This window comes from Mus caroli, unplaced genomic scaffold, assembly GCF_978045245.1.
Source record: "Mus caroli unplaced genomic scaffold, Mus_caroli_1 scaffold_1, whole genome shotgun sequence".
Lineage (NCBI taxonomy): Eukaryota > Metazoa > Chordata > Mammalia > Rodentia > Muridae > Mus > Mus caroli.
In genome coordinates, this window is record NW_028227256.1 from 117,017,632 (window position 1) to 117,031,188 (window position 13,557).

The following is a 13,557-nucleotide window of genomic DNA, read 5'->3' on the forward strand; positions in this document are numbered from 1 at the left end:
ACAACAGTGGATGATAATACAGTCACCCAGCCTCCAAGGGCAGGCTAGCCCATGGGCCTCCAAGGGTAGGCTAGCCCATGAAGGAAACGAATGATCCAGGGTGATACCAAGAAGCACATGGTTGGGGAGACATGGAAGAAAGGGAAAAAAGAATTGTATAGATGGTGTCTGAGTGGGGCTCAGCCACAAAGATGTGGCTTCAGGTACCAGTTCAAGTTTGGCCTTGTGGCTGTGTCCCCTATCCGTGTCAGGAAGCCTGTGGCTCTGGGCAGCCATGCTTGCTGCTGGTACAGCTGCCTATACCTGAGGCAAAGCCAGGACTTTTGAACTCTATGCTTTTCCCAGCCCTGAGTAGCCATCAAATGAGCCTTTGTGGGCTTTGACCAAGCTAGGCAAACCATAAAGTAAGGGAGCAAGATAGTAGCCTAATGAATGGGAGTCTGGACTTCTCAGTGCTGGCTCCCAGCAGCACTGCTTAGGTCTTGTAAATGGGAGCTGCAGTTCCCAGATACGAGCCACACTAGGGTAAGATTCTACCAGGCTGATGAACAATTAAAGTGTGCATGATTGTGAAGAGTTGGAATGTTGCAGGTCCAGAGCCAAATTATCCTGGATTTTCTTTAGCCCCTTAATAGCCAGTTATTAACTATCTCTGTGTTTTGTCTAACATCCTCTTGACCATTAGGTAAAATCTGTCTGGAATGGACTAATAGACCCCTTAGCATCTGTCAACCCAAAGGCGAAGAACGTCATCAGATAGCATCTAAGGCCTAATGTGGTAGTTTTCCATACCTGTTTGATGTTCCAACCAATGTACTTTTTAAAGTACCTTAATTTATGATTTTCTTTTGTTCTGTTACTACCAAAATTTCAGGAAACCTATCACACCAAAACAGGCTTTGTAAGATAACCTGAGTCCATGTATCTGGGCTACCACCATTTATATTTGGTTTCAGAATAAACAGTCTTTTATTCCCTTTGAGATGAGAGTTGTGTCAACAGCACACAGCACTGCTGTCATTACGGCCCTCTGGGAGAGCCAAGCCTAACACATGAGACATGAGACCTGTACCAACACCAAGCTAATCAAAGACACTAGATAGGAGTGCTTCTGGGAGAGAAGGAACGTTCTGGAAGCCTGGGACATTTGGGCAAGATGTGAGGAGGAGATAGGAAATAGGTATGGTCACATACTATCCTAGGAAGATGACAACATTTGTAGGTTGGAGGGAGAAGGCAATCGTTTGGTTCAGGGGAAGGCAGAGGTCCTGAGCTGGGTATCCTCACTCTGTCATGGGTAGAGAGGGGTCCTATGAAGCATATGGACTGACCAGATCCATTGGAAAGTGAGCTGCATTTAGAAAAAACATAGAAAGCTCGAAGCTAAGGAGCCTTCCAGAGAAAGTTCTAGGGAAGGGCAGAGTGGGTTAGACTGGAGGTGAACCTACCTGGAGAGCCTCGTTCACCTTTAATCCGGAACAACTCTGTAAGGGAAGGAGAGAAGGTTGCAGACTGAGCCAGAGTGCAGAGGGAAGCTTGATTTTGCTCCTGTGCCCCAACAAGAGCTCAAGGACTCTGCATTGGAAGCCTGGGACCCCATGGGTCTTTTAGCCTTGGGGGCTTGAACAATAACACCTGAATTTGTTCAGAAAAGTAAGCTTAGACGAACCAGGAATGGGACCCTCTGGAAGTTGAGGAAATAGAGAAATACTCAGATTGCTGGTCTACATCAGCCTTACCCTTGACCAATCTGTGTTGGTCAAAATGGCTGTTCTGCAAGGGTGGGAATGTAGCTAAGTTGGTAGGATGCTCATCCAGCATGCATGGTAACCCTGGTTTCATCCTCAGCACCGCAGACACTGGGTGTGGTGGTACCTGGATTTTGAGTGAGGTTGTTGAACTGCTGAAGGAGTTGCTCCTGGCTGGTGTGGACCCAGCTGAGCTGGGCCTGCAAGGCTTGCAGCCCCTGTGCTCTAGGTACCAGGTGTGTTTTGGGTGCCCACTGCAGCGAGAAGAGGGGCTTGTCCTCGGCAGCTAGTGATCCGTTGCCACAGCACATCTCTAGCATCTGGAGCTGCTCCTGCAGATTGAGAACTGGAACCCACAGCATCAGTTAGGGGTCTCAGTGAAGCCTGAGATGTTGGGGAGGGTTTCTGATAGTCTGTGTAACATGTCCATGTTTTCTATAGGACACGGAGTTCAAACACAAATTCTGTGCATTGTGGGTAAAGGAAACAGGATCGACTTCCCACAGCAGATCCCTAGGACCTGTTGACCAGCCAATCTAGCCATTTGGTGAAGTCCAGACCAGAAAGAGACTCTGTCTCAAAATGGACAATGCATCTGAAATGGCTTTCATATGCATAACACACACACACACACACACACACACACACACACACACTCATCATTCCTCCATTACCTTGGTGCATCTAACCACTGTGTCTTAGCATAGGGCAGCAGTATTCTCAGAATGCCTCTAGGCAGCCTGAACCTTATACCAGAGGAGCTTAGGTGGCCACTCCAGGAGGAACCACACAGGACCAGAACTAGGAGCAGCTCACCTTGAATCAGCAGCAGTGCAGTACCTGCCGTGAGCAGGATCAGGTGGATGGCCATGACTGCCATGCAGAAGGTCCCCCCATTTCTCTTCTTGGGCACTGGATCTGGAATACAAGAAGAAAAAGGATGGCTTCAGAGGCACAGAAAAGGAGCCAGTCTGTGCCAGGTCACATATAGGGGTGCAGGAGACTCCCTGGAAAGTAGGAAAGGCAACCAGATCTTTCTTGTTCCTGTTTTTGCAAGGCAAGAAGTTCCATGTTTAGTCCTTTATTATGTGTGGCTGGAGAAGAGGAGACAAGGATCCCCAGGGCTTGCTGGCCAGTCAGACTAGCCCTCTTGGTGAGCTCAGCCTAGTAAGAGATGCTTCCTTCAAAGAAAAGTAGAAGAAAGAAGGAGGAGGAAGTGAAGAGGAGGAGGAGGAAGAGGAGGAACAAGGGGATGGAAGGGGAGAGAATCGAGAGGAAGGGAAGGGCAGAGGAAGGAAGGGCAGAGGAGGGAAGGGAAAGGGAGAAGGGGAAGAGAGGAAAAGGGGAAAAGGGGAAAGGGGAGAAGGGGAAAAGGGGGAAAGGGGAGGGAATAGGAAGGGAAGGGAAGGGAATGGGAGGGGAGGGGAGAGAAGGGGAGGGAAGGTGGTGAGCACCTACAAAATGACACCTGAGATTAACTGCTGTATAGATGTGTAGATCTTGCTCAGTCTTGAACACCAATGTGATGCCTGGTCTGTGTTGGAGTCACCAATCACTAAACAAATCACAAAAGCTACAGGTTGCATTTACACAGTCTGGGAGGTCGAAGAGGTTTGTTCTTGTTTCCTAAACCCTCTACGAGGCTCAGAGAACTGAGTAACTCACTAGAATGTAAGATGCAGAAGTGAAGTTCGTGTGTGTCTTTACTTCCTTGGTCTTTGGTTTTGTGTGTGTGTGTGTGTGTGTGTGTGTGTGTGTGTGTGTGTGCATATGCATGCATATGTGTGATTGTCTGCCTCTCTCTCTCTCTCTCTGTGTAAGTATGCATGTGAACATGTGTATATATACGTACATGAAGCTGTGTGTGCATGCAAAATGTCTGGCACAAGCTATTAAACAGAGCAACAGGGATGACAGGGGACCATGACCTTGCCTCAGCTCTACAAGGTCCCAGCCAGCTGGGGTGTGCACTGTGAGCATTCAGGGTGTGCCTTTGCTCTCATCCCTTCTGTGCCCACCGACACAGATGTATACAGTGGTTGCTTGCTGCCTGTTTAGGAAATCTCCAGAGCCACATAAAGGCATCAAAAATACAAAGTTGATTGTGTTCTTTATACACTATGTGGTATTTGCATAGAAGTCACACACACTGTGTGGGAGGTGATATGCAATGGCATAGGAAGGGGATCCATGCCAGAGTCCCAAGCATCAGAGGTCAAGGTGGGGCAGTAAGAACAAGCATGAAAAATGATATAAATGTAAGAGCGCAGAGGAAAGCCTTGGGGGAACGATGAAGAGAAGAGAAGGTCCCACTGTGGGTATAGTTGTGGGTGTTCGCTCTGACTCTGAATGCTTTCAGAACTGGCTTGGGGACATAGCTTAGTGAATAAAGTCCTGCAAATGTGGGGACCAGAATCTGGATCCTGAGAACCCACATAAATGTTGGCTGGGTGTGGTTACCCCCATCTACTATGTCAGCAGCTGCATCAGTGAGCTCCCCATTGTGTGAAGACCCTGTCTCAGTAAATAAAGTATAGATCAGTGAAGGAAATGTCAGTATAGTGTCCACATACACTGTGACATGCACCCACACATATGTGAATGTGCATAAACTCATGTACACACCCCACACATACTGACATAGGCCAAAAGGAATTCAGAGTTCCCATCTGACCCAAGACAGGTGTTTAGGAACTGGGGACTTGTACTTTGCAGGTATATCTCACTCACTGTATAGACAGAAGAGGGGCTGACAAAGTACTTATGTTCACATTTGCTAGTTCATCTCTTTGAAGGTGGAAGACATACAAAGAAAATGTCTCTTCTAAGTAGTTTGGATCCTGAGGAAGAACTTCCCTGGTTAAGAGCCCAAAAAGCCTCTGGTAGGTTGCCTTAGTTAGGGTTTCCAGTGCTGTGAAGAGACATCATGACCAAAGCAACCCTTAAAAAAGTCATTATTTAATTGGGGCTGGCTTACAGGTTCAGAGATTCAATCCATTATCATCAAGGGAAGAGTATGGCAGTGTTCAGGCAGACATGAGGCTGGAGGAACCAAAAGTTCTACATCTTGATCCAAAGGCAGACAAGAGAAGACTGGCTCCCACGTGATTAGGAGGAGGATCTCAAGGCCCATCCCCATAGTGACATTCTTGCTCCAACAAGGAAAAACCTCCTAATAGTGCCACTCCCTGGGCAAGTGTATACAAACCATCGCATAGGTTCTCAGAGACTTCCCTGGGATAAAAGAGGGAGACTGGACAGAAAGACATTTCACACTGTGACAGCCTACTTTGTGGGTTCTGATGAAGCGAGGGACCCTGTTTTTAAAAGAAAAGGTGATTAGTGCCCAAGGATTGACACTCCCAGGAGCTGTCCTTTGATATCGCCACACATTCATTCACACAGGAACTGTACATGCAAATACTGTACATGCAAATGTAAGAAGTTAAAGACAGAGAACATTCAAATACTAAAGAAAAAAGTACCAAAAACAGTTAGAAAGGTCACATTATCTGCAAAGACATACTACCTGAATGACATCTGATTCTCTATCTGAAACCATGGAGATCGGGTACAAGTGGCACATTGTGTTCTGTGTGCTGAAAGGAAAGAATTACTGATCACGAATTCTCTTGTGAATGAAAAGAGCCTTCAGGAGTGATTAGAAAATATGGGCATTCTCAGAAAAAGGGAGACCAAGAGAATTTGAAGGAACTTCTCCAAACAGGAAATGCGAATAGAAGACCTACAGTTTCAAAACAGAAAAAGAATAATGGAATGGTTAGAAATAGGCACACACACACACACACACACACACACACACACACACACACCTCTTTGGGTTTCTAAAATTTCACTTCATGCTTGAAAACAAAAACACTCTCTTTTTATACTGTACATAATTTATGGTGAGGAAATTCTTAAGATAATTGTATTTTCAAAGTGACAAATTGAAGTAAGTTTTCTATATTTGACCTGACATGGAAAAAAAAAAACACGAATTCCAACAGACGGTGGCCTATTGTGTAAGTGTGTTAAAATGCTGGGAGAAATTTCTAAGGAAGCTGCTGTGGTTTCTATGGCTCACATGTGTGGCCTGGTCTCCAGCTGGTGATGCTCTTTGACAATGCTATGGAACCTTTAGGAGGTTGAACCTTGCTGAAGGAAGTGAGTCTCCGAGGAGAGCCTTGAGGGTTTACAGCAGGGCTCCATTTCGTGTTAACGAAATGCTTCCTGAGTGGGTGAGCCACCTTGCTCTCCCACTGCTGTGCCTTCCCCGCCCACTGCCCTGTCTTCCCAGCTGTGAGGACTCTATACCTCTGAAGCCTGAGCCAAACTATAAACTCTTTCACTCTTAAGTTGATTTTTGTCAAGGAATTTTGTCATAGCAAGGAAGGAACCTCCAAGACAAAAGGCCCTCCACGTGACACATTCTAAGGAAATTCCAAAATGTGTTCAAATAATACATTGGAAAACAAGAGAAAAAAATAGATATTGTGCAATAAGATGATCTTTTAAAGTCCTAACATATTGATAATTGATATATCTGTAAGCTATCCCTGACTACTGATCTGTACAGATGTTGGCAAGCTGATGTAACACAACTACATATTACCTAGAAGAAACCAGAACTTCAAAATAAAGAAACAAAAATTGGTTCAAAGAAACAAAAATCTGAAAGGAGAAAGATACAAATCGATAAATATAATGAGATATTTCAATTTTAATACCTTGTTCTCAACAACTGATAAAAAGCAGCACAGACAAAAAAGATCAAATACCATCAATAAACACCTGATGAACTGTAACAGGACACTTGATCAAATATCAGGCACATGCTTTTCCATCATACCCAGAACATTTAGCAAAGCTGATCATATCTTGGGTCATAAAACAGGTCTTAGTAACACATGGAGAGAACAAGGTTGAGGCTGGGGAGATGGCTTGGTCAGTAAAATACTTGATACACAACATGACCACCTGAATTCAGACCACAAGGACCCACGTAAAATGCCATGTGAAGGAATGCTCCTCTGTAATCCCAGTGTAAATGTCAAACACTGGGGCCTGGAGAGCTGTCTCAACAGTGAAGAGCCCTTGTTCCAGAAGACCCAAGTTCATGCCAGTTCATTCTCACAACAACCTGTAACTCCAACTTCAGGGTATCTGATGCCCTTTTCTGGATGGATGCTATGGGCATAGATGTGTGCATACTTACACAGGAACACACACACACACATATTAAATAAAGTAAATAATTTAAAATAAACCAGTACTAATAAAGGCAAACATTTAAAGCTAGTGTCATATAGTTGTGAGAGACACAATAGTTTTCCTTAAGTCTTGGACCAAGGGAAGGACGTTCATCCCTGTCCTCTTATTTAATACAGTCATGAATAAACAGCATAGAGGAAATAAGAGATGTAGCTTTGAAAGGAGGAACAAATCTATTTCTGTTTGCAGAAGCACATGTCTAGTTAACAAGTCCCTCATAATCTTCAAAAGGAATCCACAGAACTAATAAGTAGATCATCAGAGCTGTAGGATCCATGATCAACATATAAAATTCAATGGCATTGTTCTATCCTAATAAAGAGCAATTGGTAACCAAAATTGGACACAGTAGTACTGGGCTGAGATGATGGTCAGTGGTTAAGAGCACTGGTTACTCTTCCAGAAGACCAGAGCTCAGAACCAGGCACCCACACCAGGAGGCTCACAATCACTGATGACTCAAGCTCTGGACATCCAGCGGCCTCTTACAGCCTTCGTAGGTACCCACAAGCACGTACACATGCACGCATGTATGCACACACAGGCACAAATGAAAAATAATAAATCAACATCCCATGGTAATATTTCAGTCCAAAGGAAATAAAATATTCAGGTATAAAACTAATGAAACTGATCTAGGATCTGTATACTGGAAATTATAAAATTCAACTTTAGGAAAATAAAGTGGAGAAGTGAAGAGCTACACTATGTTCACAGACTAAACCTGTATGGAGTAAAGATGTTAAACATTCATACATTTATTTATAGGGGTAACATGACTCCTACCAATTCTCTAGCATGATTTTATGTAATAATAGACAGAGAAGCTAATATTAAAATGTATGTGTGAAAGTTAGGCTATAGAATAACTAAAGCAAGCTGGTAAATAAGGGTGAAATGTGAGAAAGAACTCTATATGATGCAGTAATCGAGACAATGTGGAGTTGGGAGAGAGCTCGTCATGGAACATGTGAGCCATTGTTAAGTCACCCTTGCATGCCTAGAATAAAGCCTGCTTTGTGGTCCTATGGAATTCTCTTTATAGATTGCTTGATACATTTTGTGAATATTTTTCCAAAGACTTTCGTGTCAAAGGTTATGAAATATATTGGTTTTAAATTTGTGGACTATATGACCCTATTAAATGTCGGGAGCAGGAAAAAATATCAACATCAGCAAAAGGTCTCTCAGTGCTCAGTGACCAAGACTTATCCACAGGGTTTTGCTGAAATCTTGGTCACATGACAGAGCACTATTTCCTGAGTGTGCTCTCATGTCACGCAATGCTGCCAAGGACTACCTGAAGCTCCTGCTGTGAATCTGTATGCTGTGTTCCATTTTGACTGTGCACGTGAAGTGCTCTGCTCTTACCAAACGGTTAGATGGTGGGAAACACTGAACAGTCTATCTCCAGATGCTGCAGAAATAAAAACGTATATTTCCATTATGATTTCACATATATCTATGGCAACATTAGCTCCAAAGATGGAAGGGTCCTAATGTCCCTCGGAAGATGAGCATGCATTCGTACTGTGGGGCACTCACTACCCATTTAATAAGAACCAACTTCTGGGATCCCTGTCTGAGCGACTCTCAGGAGAATTACACTAGGTGATAAAATTGAAAGCCCTGGTTGGGGAAATGGCTCAGGGGATAAAGCCCTTGCTATAAAATTGTGAGGATCTGAGTTAGAACCCCCAGAAACCATCCAATATTGGCTGCAGGAGCACACAGTTGTGACCCCGTGATTTTGGCAAGGGTCAGGGGAGAATACGGAAGATCCCTGAGAAGCTGGACGTCAGCAGCAAAATTAGAGGCCCTGTCTCAATCCAGGCAGAAGCTGAGACCTGACACCTGAGGTTGTCCTTGTCCTTTGACATCTGCTTGCAAATCATGGCATGTGTGCATGCATGTATACACATACACTAGTGCACACACGTGTGTCATACACATTATACATATAAAAAAGAGAAAAAATAAAAGCAAATTTTTAATTACATTGTATGTGTGCGCGTGTGTGTGTGTGTGTTTGACACACATGTGAAGGTCAGACGATAGCTTGTGGGACAGTTCTCTCCGTCCACCATGTGGGTCCTGGAAGCTTGGCTGCAACTACCTTTGTTCACTGAACCATCTTTCTGGTCTCAAAACCAATCAGTCGACAGTTACATACGATGTGATTTATGTAACACTCCCTAAATAGCACAAGTGTGGAGAGAAGGAACTGAGAAGCCTTGCAGGCTGAGTGATTGCTTGTGAGGAACTGAGGACTAGCTGCGGCTCTGATGCCTGTTGTAGGACGGAAAATACACATAGGTGAGTGTACTCACAGCTGGTGGGGTGGATCAGTGTCTGATTGGGGAGTTTTAGCAAAACTGCAAGAAGCTCTGCCTGAAAGAACCTTAGTGAAAGGTCACAAAAGGCCTTCTTGGACCATTTCCTTACTTTCTCTGTGTCTCTACATGATTATTTGACAACAAAAAGGGTTTTTTTAAAAGCCACTATGCTAACATCAGAAGATTTAGAGATGTTGAAGGCAGAAAAGCCAGGCATAGTGGCTCATTCATGCCTTTAGTCCCAGTACTTGGGAGGCAGAGGCAGGAGGATCTCTGTGAGTTTGAGGGTAGCCTTGTCTACATAGTTTGAGGACAGTCAATACTACATAGTGAGAAAGAGAAGGAGAGGGTTGGGGAGAGAGAGAAAAGGAAAGAGGGATGGAGGGAGAAAGGGAGGGAGGGAGAGAGAGAAAGAGAGGGGGGGACTTTGGGGTGAAGATGTCAGGAGAAGTCTTCAAATTAACTTTGATTATCTTTATAGCAAGAAGAAGGGACACCTGGGGGGGGCGGTTACTGGAGGTCAAAGGAGAGCATTATGACAAACAATGACAAGGCCTTAACCTTTCTATTATCATTTGGGTGGTGGTGCTGGAGACTAGGGAGGTGGCTTGGCTGGTAAAGCACTTGCTGTGCAAGTCTGAGGACATGAGTTCAGATCCCAACCTAAAACAGGATAGTGTAACAGATGCCTGTAATCCCACAATTCTGTAATCCCAGAAACCTCTAAAAGTCTCTTACCAGCCAGTGTGGGGAACACAGTGGAAAACAAAAATCCTGTCTCAAATAGAACAGAAGGCAGGGGACCAAAACCTGAGGTTTAGTGGTCACACTCAAAACAGACAGTATTTTAAAGTGTGTGTGTGTGTGTTCCTGTTTGTAGGATATATGCATGCATAAGGATGCAAATGTATGTGGAGTCAGGAGCTGACATCAAGTATCTTCCTCAATTGATCTCTGTCTTATTTCCTGACATAAGGTCTCTCACTGAACACAGAACTTACCAGTTAACTAGATAAGCTCTCCACAACTCTCATTTTGCTTCTTTACAGCTAGCTACTGCCTTGGTCGTCTCTTGCTGCGGAGCACCCTGGCTCTCACCTACTCTCTCCACCAGTTTCTCTACCTACCAGAGTGAGCAACCTCAGCTACAGACCAGAGCACTCAACCTCCAGCCTCCCCACTAACCTCAGGATGGGGTTCAAAACCTTCATCCCACCCTCAATTCTACTGATTATTCCATTATTCCTCCCAGTTCTGAAGGACAGCATGAGTTACATCCTTGTGTGTGTGTGTGTGTGTGTGTGTGCGCGCGCGCGTGCGTGAGACCAGGACATGTGTCACCCCTCCCCTCCATCCACTGTCTCATTTTTGTTCCTAGCTCAGCTCCTTCCATCCTATCAACATTAGAAGGAGCATAACTTCTGACCTCAGGCTCCACCCCTGGTTACATCCATGATGTCCTGTGAAATTTTCAGCCTCAGCCAGTGATACCTTGTTTAGTTTGAGTTTGATCTCCAGAACTCATGTGAAAAAGCCAGGCACAGAGGCGGCAGACATGCCTTCGTGGTTAACAGCATTGACTGCACTATCAGAAGTCCGGAATTTGTATTCCAGCACCCACATTGGGTGGCTCAACTCCCTCTAACTCCAGCTGATCACTGCAAAAGATGATTCCCATAGATGGTTCTAGAAAGGGAAATCGGAGCTCTCCAGTGGCGAACAAGTCCACCCCTGACTTTAAATGCTACAAATTCCTGAAGATGCAAAAGATACATCACTTATACAATACTAAGAGAGTAAGAAACGGTTTTCCAGGGCCAGTGAAATAGCTCAGTGGATAGAAGCACAGTCCATCAAGTCTGGCCAGCTGGGAATTCAATCCCAGAATTTCACAGGGTAGAAAGAGAGGACTGATTCCTAAAGTTGTTCTGCCTTCCACTCATGCACCGTCACATGCATGTGCGCGTGCACACACACACACACACACACACACACACACACACACACAATTGTAATCCATTTTTTAAAAATATTTGAAGGTTGTGCTCCATCTGAGTCAGACTGATAAAGAAGCCAGAGAAACTAGAGCCTATCTTAGCTGACATCCCTGGCCATCGGTTTAGCCAGTCAGCGAGCCCCAGGTGCAATGAGAGAGAAAAAGAGAGAGAGAAAGAAGAGTGACACAGAGAGACAAAGAGACAATGAGAGAGACAGAGACACTGAGACAGAGACAGAGAAAGACAGAGACAGAGAAAGACAGAGAGAACAAGACGAAGAGTGTGCTCTCAGGTCAACAGGGCTTCTATCCAAATATATAGACAGCTTTGGTTTCAGTGCTGTGGACTTTCCTTTTGAAACAGAACTGTACAGAGCCCAGGTGAGCCCCTGAGTTGCCGAATAGCCAAAGATGGCTTGGCACTCCTCATCCCTCCTCCCCTGCCTCCCCACAGCTGAGGTCACAGGCATGTATCACCTGTTTATGCTCTGCCACAGACTGAACCCTGCATGCTCCAAAGCCCTCTACCGTGTGAACTGGCTCTCAGGCCCTCAGAGACTTCTTCACAGTGTTTGCTTTGTATTTTCATCTCAATACACACTGCATTGTGGACTCATAAGATGTTCATTAATGAAGGGTCATTCCTTAACAAGCACCAGACAATGGAAAGTGTTTCAAAAGGACCAGATCGTAAGCAAAAATTGACTCCATACCAAGAGCAGAGCATCTGTGGTCAGCTTTCCAGAAAGTCCAGATGGACAGAGTTTAGTGAGTGAGAGCCAGGGAGAAAATGCTCCAGGGTCCCAGCCTACCCCTCCTTTGCTCTTGTCTCTTCTTGCTTCCCACCAACAGACTAAGTTTCTGGGCACCTGCATTACAAGGGAGTCATACTTTACCATTGATTTCGAAGGTCTCCATCACAGGGAACATGGCTTGGTCAAAATCAGCTCTGTCTTCTGTGTTGCCCAAGAAGTCTTCCTCTTTGAGGGGTTCTTTACTTCCCATTGCTAAGCTTTATAGGTGGCCAAAGCCCTGGAGCCAGCAGAAATGCTCCCTCAGGAGGAAGCAGGGCTCCCATTTAACTGCGGCGGCTAGCTGGAGATGCACACAACTTCCCTTTGGCAATGATTCTTCAATTTGCACAATGTTTCCTGACTGTGGGGACCAGGCTGCTCCTTAGTGTAGAATTGATTTTTGCTTAAATATCAGGCTGTTCACATGTAAAGCTGTTGTGTGGGGAAGCTCCCTGTTATGGGGAATTGAAGAAGTTTGGGAAAGACCCTCCGTGTCCCCAGGCCCTTAGATAACACTGAAATGGACCTTTTGTCTTCCTTCTTGATGTTTTCTCAATCCCTGCATCCATCCAGATCCACCTAGCTATCCGAGGACTTCACCAGCCCACACAAAAATCTTCCTCTGACCCACTTCAGGCTGAGTTCATCTCTAGACTTAGTGGGGCCCTTGGATCAGCATCTGTAACATGACCTGGAAGCCCAGGTCCCATCCACACAGACCAAATCCAAACCTCTAGTTTAATAAGGTCCCTTTGTGATTTAGAGCATATTAAAGCTTAGGAAGTAGGCTGGGAAGATTAAAGTGCTCATTGGGCAAGCATAATGACATGGGTTCAAAACTCCAGACCCTACTGAAAAACAATGGCAGCAATGAAAACCAGGTGTCATTGTAACATCTGCCACTGAAGAAATGATGGGACAGGAACAGGTATCCCTGAAGCTCCCATTGGTCTAGCCACATCAATGAGCCCCAGGTGCAATGGGGGGGGCAGAGGGAGGGAGAGGGAGAGAGAGACAGACAGAGTGACAGAGAAAGAGAGAGAGAGAGAGAGAGAGAGAGAGAGAGAGAGAGAAAGAGAGAGAGATCCTACTTTAAACAGTATGATGGAAGATGGAAGGCCAGAGAGATGGCTCAGTAGGTAAAGGCCCTTGTAGCCAAACCTGGCAGTTTGAACTTGATTTCTATGATCCAGATGGTGAGAAGAGAAAACTGACTCCCACAGTTATCCTCTAGCATCCACATACAGGTATGCACACCATCACATGTGCACATACATATACAGCAAACACAATTAAAATTCAAACACTTTCACAATTACTCTGGAGGTGCCTTTTTGCAGCACACCAGTAAGCTTTCCAAACAACACTCTGTGTGTGTGTGTGTGTGTGTGTGTGTGTGTGTATGCACA

The 13,557-nt window shown here is 45.0% G+C and overlaps 1 protein-coding gene across 1 annotated transcript in view; it reads right to left on the reverse strand.

Moving 5' to 3' along the window:
• The window catches only part of Marco (macrophage receptor with collagenous structure), a 30,113-nt gene extending 17,754 nt beyond the window's left edge, over positions 1-12,359 (reverse strand). The window contains exons 1-4 of the mRNA XM_029481907.2: positions 12,251-12,359; positions 2,565-2,666; positions 1,876-2,094; positions 1,449-1,484 (exon numbers count right to left, since the gene is read on the reverse strand). Coding sequence (XP_029337767.1) covers positions 1,449-1,484; positions 1,876-2,094; positions 2,565-2,666; positions 12,251-12,359 — 466 coding nt within the window. The remainder of the gene's footprint in view (positions 1-1,448; positions 1,485-1,875; positions 2,095-2,564; positions 2,667-12,250) is intronic.
• Between the last annotated feature and the right edge of the window lie 1,198 nt (positions 12,360-13,557).